General features: G+C 49.8%; 2 protein-coding genes across 11 annotated transcripts in view; one reads left to right on the top strand and one right to left on the bottom strand.

Annotated features, from left to right (window-relative positions):
* Positions 1 to 134: 134 nt before the first annotated feature.
* The window catches only part of TTLL3 (tubulin tyrosine ligase like 3), a 23,844-nt gene continuing 10,134 nt past the window's right edge, over positions 135 to 13,844 (top strand). For 4 of the 10 annotated variants that reach the window (XM_059880032.1, XM_059880031.1, XM_059880025.1 and 1 more), the window contains exons 1-9: positions 465 to 2,255; positions 2,416 to 2,507; positions 4,307 to 4,475; positions 4,611 to 4,708; positions 5,729 to 5,857; positions 6,569 to 6,683; positions 7,533 to 7,625; positions 8,835 to 9,030; positions 12,259 to 12,407. In XM_059880032.1, coding sequence (XP_059736015.1) covers positions 1,892 to 2,255; positions 2,416 to 2,507; positions 4,307 to 4,475; positions 4,611 to 4,708; positions 5,729 to 5,857; positions 6,569 to 6,683; positions 7,533 to 7,625; positions 8,835 to 9,030; positions 12,259 to 12,407 — 1,405 coding nt within the window. In that variant the 5' untranslated portion in view covers positions 465 to 1,891. The other 6 variants (XM_059880027.1, XM_059880028.1, XM_059880030.1 and 3 more) reach the window with 5 other exon arrangements.
* RPUSD3 (RNA pseudouridine synthase D3) overlaps positions 6,250 to 13,844 on the bottom strand; it is a 27,634-nt gene continuing 20,039 nt past the window's right edge. Inside the window, exon 8 of the mRNA XM_024982887.2 lies at positions 6,250 to 6,656. Coding sequence (XP_024838655.1) covers positions 6,643 to 6,656 — 14 coding nt within the window. The 3' untranslated portion in view covers positions 6,250 to 6,642. The remainder of the gene's footprint in view (positions 6,657 to 13,844) is intronic.

Genomic DNA, 13,844 nt, shown 5'->3' with positions numbered 1-13,844 from the left:
GACATCCCTGTTTCAGACTTGGGGGCCAGTGGAAGTGTTGCATATGTAAATAAAGAGGTGCATTGAAGTGTTTCATGTTCACTAATGGAAGTCAGTGGGAGCCCACAGGGTGTTATCTTTATGGAAGAGGATGCCAAGAAAAGTTTGAGAAGAGTTGGGCTCTGCTGAGTTTTGAAAAGAGTCTTCCATATGGCCAAAATGGGTCTCTTGAAACAGGACAAGGTACTGTTTAAAGCAAGGAGGGGTTGGGGGTGGGGACTGCTCTCATCCCCTTTATGACATTACCTCTGTGACCTCCCCCTCCTGTCTTGCAGAATTAGGTGTGCCCTTCTGTGGGGCACACGGCCATGGCCTAGCTTTGCAGTGATTGTTGCTCACGTGAAGGTGCGGTGAAGCTGGACATCCACTAGAGTATGGCAGCTGCTCACTCAACCCTCACAGGACAGCAATGCCTGGGTGAGCCAGCCAGAATTCTAGTTTGTCACGGATCCATCTCCCAGGGTTCAGAGCTAAAACCAAATTTGCTGGCTGATCAGAACAGACTGGATGGTCTCCAATCAGCCAGTCCTCTCCTGAGGGCATACCTTTTGGGAAGCCCAGTCATTAGCCGCAGGGTTGAGAAAGGGTGATCTTAGTGGTTGGGGTTGACTAGAGAGGTCTGTGGAGGACCCACCTTCACTTGTGTGAGCCAATCTATCAGTGATTGACAGAGCTGGGTTCCTGGAATCTGCTTGAGAGGGCATTGCTAGAGTTTGCCTCTCACACTGTCCATTTGGTACTTGCATGACTGATAGGCAACCCTTACAGACTTGTGTTTAAGAGTGGGGCTTTGGAGTCAGACCTGGGTTCCAGGGCTCTGCTATGCGATTTAAGGCAAATTATTTAACATCTTGGAACCTTATTTTTCTCACCTGTGACATTTGAGGGTGTAACAGTTTTCATACTGTTTCATACAATCCAAAAAGGTTGCTTACCGTCTTGTCTTGAGGGCTGTTGCATAACTTGTTTTTTTGGTAGATTGAAACGATACTTATTTTCTATTTCCAAGTGCTGTCTTTTTTGTGTGTTTTTTTTTTTTTTTTTTTTTGCGGGGGGCGGTGGGGGGAGGGTCTGGGGGTTCTGCCCTTTTATTTTCCCCATAATACTGCCCTGGCTTTCAAATCTACCCCCAAGGACCTTACCCAAGCTCCATCTGCCAGGAGCTGCAGGTCTGGTCAGCTTCCTTTTAGTTGCCCCAGAAAAGTTCTTACCCTCTCAGGGCTGTTGCAGAGACCCCTCTCCCTGGAATGCTATTCCTCCCTTGGCCAACTCCTCACCAATTTGCATTCAGTAGGTTTCAGTTTAAATGTCACCCCTTCAGAAAGGACATCATTGACCACTTTAGCTAAAGTATAAAACACCTGTGTTATTCCTCTGTTGCTTGCTTTTTGTTTCCCCTCCACCGGGCAGTAAGCGCCATGAAATCAGGGGCCATGTGTAGTTTGTTCTTCTGATCCCCAGCACCTAGCCCACTACCTAGCACGTGGTCTTCGCTGACTACTGTGGAATAACTGAAGCCCCAGGAAGCGCTGGATAAGGAATCAGGACCCTATTAGAAACTGGTGGGGCAGCCAGTGCTCTATGCTTCCAGCTTCAGTGCCCCATTCATGAAGGGTCTGGGGCAGGCAAGGCCCCGAGTTTGGCCCCGCTGGAAGTAGACCCCCGAACCGCCACCCGAGGCCTGATTGTGCCAGGGGAATCGTTTCTCAGGCGACAAAAAACAGAGGGCGGGGCCTCAGAACGGAGGGTTCAGCTCAGGCCCCCGCAGGGCGCTCCCGCGAGACGCGGCTGCGCGCGGAGGGGAGGCGGGCTCTGGGGCCCAGGGAATGCGCGCGCGCGCGGCGAGGGTCTCATGCAGGGGCCCACCGCGGCGCTGCTCCTGAGGGCGGGGGAGCTGGGGGCCGCACAGCCGGACTCCACCGCCTGGTACCGCCAGGAGCGGGGCCCCGTGTGCAGCTGGCCACGGAAGCCGCAGCCGCTCGAGCGCCGCGCCACTTCCCCCGCCCCATGGCCCAGGGCGCGCCACTCCGAGTTCCGGCTTCCAGAGAAGGGTCCGGCGCACGGCCAAGACTGGGTCTGCAGCCCAGCCTCAGCGCGCCGCCTAGACTGCGCCCTCCGCCCCTCGGCCCACGACAGCCACGCCCAGGGCGCCGAGAATCCCCGCCTCCCTGGGCCCTCGCCTACCCGGGCCCAGGAGGACGCCCCGCCCCTGGACGGTGAGGCCACTTGCGGCTCGCCCCTCCTGGCCCAGGGCTGAGTCTTGGGGCGGACATGAGAATCCGGGGAACCGGAGAAGAGCGGTAGAGGATAGGCATCGGATGAAGGGTGGAGAAAGAAGGGGTGCCTACCCCACCCCTACTCCGCATCTTTCTGCAGGTTCTCTTGTCCTTTGGCGAGGATTCTCCAAGGCGTCTCAACACATGGGCCGGCTCAGAAACGCCAAGATCCACGTGGAGAGAGCTGTCAAGGTTGGAGGGGGTTGGGGGAGGGGCTAGAAAAAGCCTGGAGGGTGGCTCACCCTGCCTCCTTGCACTATATTCTCCCCTCCTTAGAAAATAAAGAAGAAAAAACCTTGATCCCACACCTGTCTTCAAATACTTCTCCAGTTTTCAACACCCCGTTCACAACCAAAATTCTTGGCAGAATTCAACTTCTTTATCTGGGTTTCAGTCCTCAGGCCCCACCACTCTGGGTCCCTGTCCTTCACCACTCTCATCAGGAACCTCTCTAGTTAAGGTCACTGGTGACCGCTAAGGAGCCAGATCCACCTTTTCTGTCCTGACCTTGGTTTGGCACCTTGTGTCATTCTGCACCAACACACCTTTCCTCTTGGCTGTCTGCACACTTGCTTTTCCTTTCTCCCTCCCAGGCAGCTACTTTTCAGTTGCCTCTGAAGACTTCTCAGGACATTCCTGTTTCCCTGGACCCCTCTCTACATTTGTCTCCTTGGCTGTGAGTTCAATCCATCCTGCACTCTTTTCATTCCCTCTCCAGCCCAGCCTGGCTTCTGACTGCACCGCTCTGTGGATCCAGTCCCCCACTTGACATCTCCATCGAGGGAGCATCAAAGCATTTCAAACCCATGTCTTAAACCATACTCTTCATTTTCCTGCCCAGACCCATTCTTCTCCCTGCTCTTGGGTCTTTTCCATCTCCCAGTTGCTCGAGCCAGGAAATTGATCTTTCTGTTCCCTCACCCACACGTCTAATCCTAATAGCAAAACTAGTCTGTATTTCCAAAAGGAATCTCAACTCCCACCTTGTTCCCATCTCTGCTGGAGGCACCTAGAGAAACCGCAACAGCCTTCTCACTAGTCTCCTTCCCCCCATCTGTTTTCCATAGGACAGCAAGCCACACTTAACAGCCTCCAACCATGTCACTCCCTCCCTTCACCTTATTGCTTCACACTGCTCTTAATATAAAATCCAAGTTCATTCCAAGGCCGTCAGTGCCTTCCACACACCTCCTAGGAGGTCTCCCCTCATTTTCCACACTCCATATACCCTGGCTCCCTTCCAATTCCTTCTGACCCCTCCAGCCTCAAGGCCTTTGCACGTGCTTTTCCCTCTGCCTTAACTGCCATTTGCCCAGCTCTGTACATTTCTGGCTCCTTCTCAGCTTCCCCTGATTGAGTCTCTGGATCCCCATTAAAATCCTATTTCTTGAGCTTCCCAGCCTGGATGTTAATTCCTGCTCTTTCACTTAACCACTGGGTGGCTAAGCTACTCAGTGTCTCTACGCCTCTGTTTCATAACCAGTTAAGTAGAGATTGGTTGCATGCGGATGCTCAGTCGTGTCTGACTCTTTTGTGATCCCATGGACTGCAGCCAGCCAGGCTTCTCTGTCCATGGGATTCCCAGGCAAGAATACTGGGAGTGGGTTGCCATTTCCTCCTCCAGGAGGTCTTCTCAACCCAAGATTTGAACCCGTTTCTCTAGCATCTCCTGCATTGGCAGGTGGGTTCTTTACCACTGCACCACCTTGGAATCACCAAGTGGGAATAACAGTGTCTTAAAAATATACATTGTTGTTAGTAATGTATTTAAGTGCTTAACACATAGTAAACACTCAATAAATATTAGAAAATATAGTTGCTATTATGATTATGCAGATTATTTTTCTGCTTGTTTACAGTCTGTCTCTCCTACTAGAATATATAAATTTCATGAAGGCAGAGACCATAGCTGTCTGGCTCACCATTATCTCCCCTGTGACCAGCACTTAGGCTATACTTAACTGAAAAAGTATTCTTCTGTCACCTTATAGCAGAAGAAGATCTTTATGATCCAAGGTCGCTACCCTGTGATCCGGTGCCTCTTGCGCCAAAGGGGCTGGGTGGAGAAGAAGATGGTCCATCACTTGGGTACCACTTTGCCACAACCACATAAGGATCTGGACAGCTCGGTAATGGGTGACAGTGACACAGCTGAGGATGGTGAGATATCCCTCCCTTCCCACAAGCTGCCTGAGTCCCTTTGCTTTGCTTCTCACTGTCTCAAAGTTGAGGCTTTGATGTGGGGCTGAGGGGCGGGGACCGGGGCCTTCCCACACATGGGCTGTACATTTACAGAGGATGAAGATGAGGAGGAGGCATTCCGGCCACCACAGCTGTTTGACTTCGATGAGTTATTGGAATTTGATGACCTACATGGGACACACGCTCTGATGGTGAGGACCCATCGGGCTGGATAGGGGGCTGCTTCTTTCAGGAGAAAGCACTAGAGTCCAGCTTGGTGACCCCAGACAAGCCGTTTTCTAATCTCAGTTTCCCTGTCTGCGGTAAAAACGATCGGTTCTCTAAAGCCTAGGTAGGCCAGTGGAGTGGTGAGTGACACAGAGGAGGCTGGCCTGGGAATTCCCCCTTCCAAATAAAACCCCATAGTTCATCTTCCTCCATCCTTGGCAAGTGAAGGTTAGAAGGAAGGACTTAAACATTTTTGAAAGAGGCTGATATGATTTGGGGAGGATATGTGTGTTGAGATCAAGACACTTGGCTTTGAATCTTCGTACCACCACTTTCTGAATTGAACTATGCCAAACTGCCATTTTTGTCTGTCAGGTGAGGTTGAGGACTGGCAGTTCCACACGGCCCAACATTGTGAACCTGGGACAAGTCCCTGAGCCTCAGTTCCCTCATCTGTGAAATGGGGATAATGGTAGCACCTACCACATAGGGTTATGGTGAGGATCAAATGAATTGACATGAAAAAATAAATAAATGAATGAATTGACATGGAAAGCTTAAGCACAGGGCCTGGCACCTGGTGTTACTGGTTATCAGTAATCCTTCCTCCCAGAGTTCTGGGAAGGTTGGGGAGAAGTGGAGCTCACGAGAAAACCTTTGTCACATGCTCTGTGACCATCAGCTTAGAGTCACTGCCCTGCCACTGAGTAAGTCACTAACGGCCAAGACCCAGAACAAGGTGTGGCATTCAGTTGTGGGGTTTAGTCACAGCCTAGGGGCACCTTGAAAGAGCTGCAAGCCTGCCTGCTCTCTGCTCACCAGTGTGTGCCCGAAAGGGAAGAGATGTCTTTTCTTAACTTAAAAAAGATGACATGTGAGCTAGAGGCCCCCTTGGGAGGATCCTTTCCCTCCATTCACCCACCTTGCTCAGCACGGCGGGGAGAAGCTTCCTCAGGCCTCGTGGTGCCCACATCAACCTTCCCTGTCTCCTCCCCTCTCCCCAGTCACGTATGGTTCGGAACGAGATCCCCTACTTCATCTGGACTACTCGTCGGGACATCCTGGACTGTCGCTTCCTCTCCAAGGATCAGATGATAAACCACTATGCTCGGGCAGGCTCCTTTACCACAAAGGTGAGCTCTTCAGAGCGCAGGCATGCAGCTGCCAACCCCCCAGCTCTTGGGCTGGCAGTCCCTTTTTCTGTTCTCCTTGTCAGTAAGAGTTCTCAGGAGGTGGGGAAGTACGTGATTCAGTGGGAGTTGGACACACCTGGGTTCAAATCCAACCTGTGCAGCATGTCTGGCACATATAGACATGGTGACTGTAAATAGACTCCAGGAGCCAATCGGGGTCTGGAGTAAGAACAAATACCATGGCCAATGATTGTGAGCAGGAGGACCTTCTCTCCTAAGTAGAAACTGTCTGGCTGATGGTTCTAGTATATCTTGTCTTGGTTAAGTGACTTCACCTCTCTGAGCCTCAGGCTCCTCTTCTTTAAATAAGAATTCCAGTAAGACCTATCCTCTAGGGTTATGGCAAGAATGATAGGCTTTATAATTGGGACCTGCTGGTCTATTGTTAGTGTGGATTGGGAAGGATTCCTCAAAGAGGCAGGTTTTTAAGGATGCAAAAGGGTGGCTTGGAAGGATGCGGGGCATTCTGGGCAAAGGGAACCACATGAGCGTCACGTGGAGTTGGATATGAGCCTAGCAAGTGGGGCAGAGGCTCTGAGCCTGTCCACACAGCATCCCCTTGAGCTCTCTGGGTGGGTGCCCAGTGTGGAGAGTCCCTTGGAGGCCCCCTGGGCAAGTCCCACCCTGCCTCCTCAGCGGCTGACTCCATAGGTGGGTCTGTGTCTCAATCTCCGGAATTTGCCGTGGTTCGATGAGGCTGATGCCGACTCCTTCTTCCCACGCTGCTACCGCCTGGGGGCTGAGGATGACAAAAAGGCCTTCATAGGTAAGGAGATACCAGCCCCATGCCTAGCCCCTCAAGCCGAAGGAGGAGGGCTAAAGCCCTGGCTGGTGTTGGAGAGCAAAGGGCCTCTCTCATGCCCTCATCTGCCCCAGCAGATTTCCTTCTCCATCCCCAACCCTCATCTTTCCCTTATGTGCCTCCCTTAATGAGCCCCCCGACCTTGGTCACCCCAGACCTCCAGAAGAGCTGACATAGTTTATCTTATTTTCTAGAGCAGATTCTAAAAGTTGGTCACCTAGTTGAGTTTGGAATCCAGAATAAGTTCCAGCCCCCTGTCAGATTCCACTGACTAGATCTGGTTCCAAGTCTAGTTCCAAGAAAAGTTTCTAGACTTTGGGGCTCACGGACAGAGTAGGCTCCAACTCCAGCACACGCTGTAAATTCAGGTCAGAATTTGGATCCACATTAGATGCTAGGTTTAAATTAGTCTCCAAATCCTATATAGATTTGGGGCAAGGTCTGCTTCTCAGGCTAGAATTAAGTATCAAAAGTGGATCAGGACATTGTAAATCGACTATACTTCAAATAAAAAAAAATAGAAAATCACACACATGCACAATAAAAAAAAAAAAAAGTGGATCAGGAACAGAGGAGGAGAAATCAGACAGCAGAACCAAGCAAGATTCTGAAGGTGGAATATGAACCAAGTCAGGTCAGATTCAGGGGCTCGTTCCACAGTTGAAACAGAAGCCAGGTTCTAAGTGGGATTCTAGAGCCAGAAACGGTAGTCAGGTTCCGGATCCAGAGTGGGGCAGGTCATGATCAGGTTCCGGAACCAGAACAGGCCTGGAGCCTAGGGGCTGAGGAGGGTATCCCCTGCCCTGGGAGCAGAGGACTTCTGGCTGACAGCTGCCCGCAACGTTCTCAAGCTGGTGGTAAAGTGCGAGTGGAAGTCAAACTCTGTCGAAGAAGAAGAGGCCCCAAGTAAGTACTGTGGTCACCTCTGCCCCCCTAACCATTTATCCTCCCACCCAGCACACCTCACCCATCTGTCATGGTATTTTTCTCATCCGTCTGCCCATCCACCACCCCTTCCTACCCACTCTTCCATACATCTCCCCTTCTTTCTGTCCACAGTCTATTCATCCATCTGCTTACCTACTTACCCACCCATCTCACATTCACCTACCCATCCACCCACCCATCCATCCATTCATCCTTCCCCGCACTGTCGATCTGTTCATTCACCTACTTCTGTCAACTCCATACTGCCTATCCACCCACTCCACCTTCCTGCCTATCTACCTACTTATGCTTCCACAGACCTGCCTCCCCATCCGTGTACTTCTTTTCCATCCTGCCATCCACCACTTAATCTATCTTCTGGCCCATCTACTCATCATTCTTCTGTCCCACCCACCCACTTACCCACATGTCTTCCTATCTGTTAATTGACCCACTGCCTCGCTCAGTCCTCCGATGGGCCTAGCGTGTGGCAGAGTGCTCTAGAGAGGACAGACTTAAGAGGACATGGTCCATCCCTGCCTGTGGGGAGCTCAGATCTGTGAGGAGAGGCAGCAGTAAAACCATGTAGTTGCATATGGTCTGAGGACCCCTCGTGCCGTGTGAAGGGGGACCCAGAGAGTCTCTCCCTACTTGTCGGCTCAACCAGTTGCTGGCCCTTTCCCTTTTTGGACTTAGCTCCTACCTCACAGCTTCCATCCTGTAGCCAGAGGCCCATCAGCCAGAGTTCCCAGAATTCCTCAGGGATTTGAACGGAGAGGCAGCTCTGCTGTGAGAAGAAAGTCCCTGGCTCTTCAAGAGGGACACCTCCCCATGGCTGTCTCCTGGGTGTGTCAGGAGCAGGGGCTCAAGGGGCCTCAGGTGTGTCAGAGCTCCCAAGCACAGAGAGGCTACAGGTGTGTCTGCTGGGACTCTAGGTGCTGAGATGCTTTGGGGTCATTTAGGATGGAGCCTCAAATGAATGACAGGTCCTGCACAGTGAGGGGCAAGGATGCACACTGAGACCACAGGTGAATTTAGAACAAAGCCCCAGGTGAGTGGCAGGTCCCACAGCAGTAGGGACTGCAGGTGTGTTTCTGGTGAAGTCACGAGTAAGTGACAGGCCTTGGGGCAGTGGGAGCTGTGGAGCGTGGGATAGTGACAGCCCCCACCTCTACCCCATCTCTACAGGAGACAAGCAGCCAAAGAAACAGGAGAAGAAGCCAGTGTCGGTGTCCCCAGAGTTTGTGGATGAGGCTCTGTGTGCCTGCGAGGAGCACCTTAACAACCTGGCGCATCTGGACATCGACAAGGATGTGGCGACCCCGCCCTGCCTGGGCCCTGAGGGCTGGTCCCTCTTCCTCCAGCGCTACTACCAAGTGGTCCAGTGAGTGCCTCTGCAGCCCGGGCCATGGGGCGTGCTCTCGGGCAGCTTTCATGTTCCCACCTGATGGTCAGGGACAGAACCTCTCTGTCGAATGCCCACCGCCCCCAGCTCCTCCCCAAGTCTCCCTGTTTTCATTCACCCTACTATTCTCCTCCAGAACCCTCAGGAGTTCTCACTGGCTTCATATTAGGGTCCAAACTACTCTTCCCCAGATCTCGGTGTAGCATGGCCTGTGCTGTCAGACAGATCTGAGTTCAAGTTCTGCCTTTGCTCTTTCCAAGCTCTGTGACCTTGGGAATCTCACTAACCTATCTGATCTTAGCTTTTCTCAAGTGCAGAATAGGTTTAAAAATAATGTTCTGCCTCAAAGGTAGGATTAGACAGGGTAATTTTTATGATGTGCTCAGCACTGACTCATAGTATTCATTCACAAAGTAAGACTCTGTTAGGTCATTTAGATTTTATCCTGGAAACCAGCATTTTGCAAAGCCTATTATATAGCATGCTAGTTCTATATGCTGAAATGGAGTTTGTGAAAAAAGGGTTTGTGGCCAGTCACATTTGGAAAACACTGGGTTGAACAAAGTTAAAATAGGTTTCCTTGATAGAGGACTTTTCAGAAGATGGTGTAAACTCCCAAGAGAGACAGAGTGTGCAGTGTATCCTGTACTTATGTGACCCCAGTCCCCTGCCCCAAGAATCCTTAGTGGTTGTATTTTCAGGACACATTGTGGGGAAAGATTCTTGAGCAGAGGAAAGGAGTATTGAGATGGGCCTGGGCCTGTTGTAGGGAGATGCTGTTCAGCACAATGTGCAGGAAAAACTGGCAGGAAGAGGGCCTGAAGGCAAGAAAACACTCAGCATTTACTGAGCCCTTCCTATGTGCCAGGCATTGTGCCAGACCCCAGAAATGAAGCAAAATCCGTGCCCTCACGAGCAGACAGCTCAAGCGAGGAGACTTGGAGCAAGTCAGGGGGAGGGCTAAAGGCCTCAGGTGGCGTGGTGTTAGAATAGAAAGAAACAGACAGATTTAATGATTGATAGGGAAGACTGAAGAACTAGTACATGAACTTTGAACAAATGACTTAGCCAGCAAACCCACATCATTGATGAATAATTCATTTGTATCTTTTTTTTTAAACATTAGAGAAGGAAAACTAGGTTATCCCATACTTTCCCCTTAGCTGCCAGAAAACATAAAGCTGCCCTTCTGAAATTAAGAATCACTGGGGGTCTTCCCTGGTGATTCAGTGGCTAAGACTCCAAGCTCCTGATACACGGGGCCATGGTTCAGTCCCTGGTTAGGGAACTAGATTCCACATGCTGCCACTAAAAGAGCCTACATGCCACAAAGAAAGCAAGTAAAACCGAGTACAGCCAAATAAATTAAAAATATTTAAAAAAAGAAAGAAAAAGAATCGTCAGGACTGAGTTAGAATAGTTGGTGGAAATAATGTCAGTCCTTTACATTTCTGGATGTGGGGCAGGTCGAGGGCTGAAGGAACCTCTCAAAAGCAGGATTAGGAAATTTCCCTGGTCATCCAGTGGTTAAAACTCTGCTTCCAGTGCATGGGGTGCAGGTTTAATCCTTGCTCGGGGAACTAAGATTCCACATGCTACATGAAGCAGTCCAAAAAAAAAAGTTAATTAAAAAAAAAATCAGGATTACATAAAATATTACCTCATGTAACATTGCACTGAATTGTTAGATAATTAACATTAATTAAGTCAATATTTATTGCTGCTTCTCAGCTTTTAAAAACAAATCTACAACTCACCAACCAGGCTTTTTTTTTTCCCCATCCCCTGACCGTCAGGTCCACTTTCCACAGAACTAATTTTTTTTTTTTAACTAAATATAAAATCATACTGTCATGTTGAATATGCTTTTTCAGATTGCATGTGTCCCTGCCACTGCCATGTGACACTTTCCTGGGCCAGATCACAGATTTGCTCAGTATATTCTTTATGCCATGGCCACAGAAACGTTTCCAGCAAACCTTGTGGAAATAGAAGGGCCAGGATTCGTGTGTGAAAAGGAGGCCTTGCCAAGACCCCTCCATTTGATTGTCCTTGTTCCCAGCACTGCCCAGCTGCCACTGCTATGCCAGCCTTAGTAACAGAGATAAGTTCTCTGTGGCTGGAGATATCCAAGAGGCTCCAGCCTCTTTAACATCCGAGAGATGTTAAAAGAGAGGTTACCATCTAGCGGAGGCTTCCTTCCTGTTCAGTCAAAAGAAAAGAAATGGGAGAGTTTGGCTGAGGCCGCCATCTGGGATGTTTTGTGACTTGGTTTAGTTGAGGACATTTCGTGTCCTGTAGGAATCAGGTTCCTTTTTGTCCCCGAACTCTTATCCATACAGCCCAGTCGCTGCCAGAGACTTCCTTATCCAACCATTCATTCATTTAACAAATTTCTAGGGAGTACCTGATAAGTGCTGGGGTACTACTTGGGGACGGGAGTCTAACAGAGAATAACGACTACGAAAGTTGGTCTCATAGAGGTTACATTCGAGTGAGCAGAGACAGGCAGTCACCAAATAAGTGTAGGTGTCAGGTGGTAAGTGATGGGAGGAGAAATAAATCTAGGAGATGTATGATATAGTTGTGCAAGAAAAGAATTAGATGAGGAAGGGGCCTGCCTATCTACCAGTGTTAGGTTAAAGATTAGGAGAGGAGTGAACCTCCAAAAACAGTTGTGGATGAAAGATTCAGGCAGGCTAGAGTTTGCATCCTGGCTCAGCCTCTTAACTCAGTGTGTGGCCTTGGGCACATCCCTTAACCCTGCAAGCTTCAGTTTATACTTCTCTAAGATGGGACCAATAACATCTCCCCGAAGATGGATTAGTGATAATGTATGTAAAGCCCTTGGCACAGTGCCTGGCATGTAGAGGTGCCTCATCATTTGATGCTGGTATGATTAAATTCTGCCAAAGAGCAGTTTTAATATAATAGAGAGGTGGCAGAAGGTGGAGTATTGGAGTGGGAGGGGATACGGTAGGTAGAAGTCCCATTCCAGCAGTTGGGGACGATGCCCTGGGCAGGGTGGATCGGGGGCACAGCCTGAGGGTGGGGGTGGAGGATTGGGAGAGCCCTGTCTGGGTCTCGAGGGGAAGGGTGTGACCAAAGCTGGTGAGACCATGGCCAGGGGGCTTGTGTCTCCCCTTGCCTTGTTCACCAGGATGCCCCCAGGCCCAGCCCTGCCCAAGTCCCATCATCTCCCCACAGCGAGGGGGCAGAACTCAGGTACCTCGACACTCAGGTCCAGCGCTGTGAGGACATCCTGCAGCAGCTGCGGGCTGTGGTACCCCAGATGGACATGGAAGGAGATCGCAACATCTGGATCGTGAAGCCGGGAGCCAAGTCCCGTGGACGAGGTGGGGGTCTGCCCCTGCTTCCTGTACCAGCACCCTACACCCTCCCCAACCAGAGGCACAGGAGGTTAATAGTATAGCCTCTGTTGGAGCCAAACTGCCTAGGTTCGAATCCCAGCTCTGCTCCTGATGCGCTGTGTGACCTTGAGGAAGTTATATCACCTCTTTGAACCTCAGTTCCCTCATCTGTGAGAGTTGATGATAATACCTCCTTTGAGGCCAGGATTAAATGAGGTAGTGCATGTACCGCTCAGCACAGTGCCAGACACAATAGCCACCCCATGAGTGTTGGCTGCTGTGATGACGATAGGGCTTCCCTAGCAGCTCAGCAGTAAAGAATCCGCTCACCGATTCAGAAGATATGGGTTCAATCCTTGGGTCGGGGAAATCTACTGGAGAAGGAAATGGCAACCCACTCCAGTATTCTTACCTGGGAAATCCCATGGACAGAGAAGCCTGGCGGGCTACAGTTCATGGCTTCGCAAAAGAGTTCGGACACGACTTAGCAACTAAACAACATCATGATGATACCAGCGCCTCATCTCCTGCCCTGAGAGTGTAGGTTAATGATTTAGGCAGGCCTGGTGGTACTCACTGCAGTTACTTGTCATCTAAGGGCTCTCCGATTAGTGGTTAAGGGTGTGGATGCTGAGAGTCAGACTTCTTGGTTCAAACCCAAGCCCTGCTCCCTAATATTCGAAAGACCTGGGGCAGGTTAGTTAACCTCTTCTGTGCCTTATTTTCATCCTTGGTAAGATGAAGCCAATAATACCTACCCAAGAGGATTACATGAGTACAATATGCAAAGTGCTTTGATCCTATACTGTCAGAGTAACTGCTATGTAAGTGCTATAGTTTTTAGCCACTATTATGACTGCTCAGCATGAATGGAATTTGAACAGGGCACCCAGCAGGCTGGGATGGTGCATTAGCCCAGCCTTTAAAAGATCATTAAGGACTTCGAAGATGTAAAAAACAGACTTTTGGCAATGGATCGCCCCACATACTGCCCTTGGGAGAATTTGTTCATGTCCTAGTGAAGCTGCCGCAGCTCCACACACTGTGGGACACTCTCGGGATGTCTCTCTAAAACTAGCATCATAGTCTTGTCTTCTTCTACCTTGGAAGTCGTTTTGTTGGTCTTTTCTAGGTTTGAAAATACATACTTGTTATTAAAAAAAGATCAGACAGTACAGAAACGTGGAAGAAACTAAGGGCACCTTTGATTTCACTGAGATAACTGCTGTTTATCTTGTGGTGTGTTTCTATACTCTGGTCTATGCATGTTGGCTGTATGTGTGTTTTATTCTAAATAATAGCATACTACTCTGTAGCTTCCTTTTTTCATTATTTATCTTTCCATATCAGTGAGTATTACTTACTTTTTTTCACCTTTATTTTTTCTTAATAGATCTTAGAAGTCACTCCATTTCTGTACAT

The sequence above is a fragment of the Bos taurus genome, chromosome 22 (genome assembly GCF_002263795.3).
Source record: "Bos taurus isolate L1 Dominette 01449 registration number 42190680 breed Hereford chromosome 22, ARS-UCD2.0, whole genome shotgun sequence".
NCBI classification, from domain to species: Eukaryota; Metazoa; Chordata; class Mammalia; order Artiodactyla; family Bovidae; genus Bos; species Bos taurus.
The sequence above is the reverse complement of the archived record's forward strand: the minus strand, read 5'-3'. Positions and strand labels throughout refer to the sequence as shown.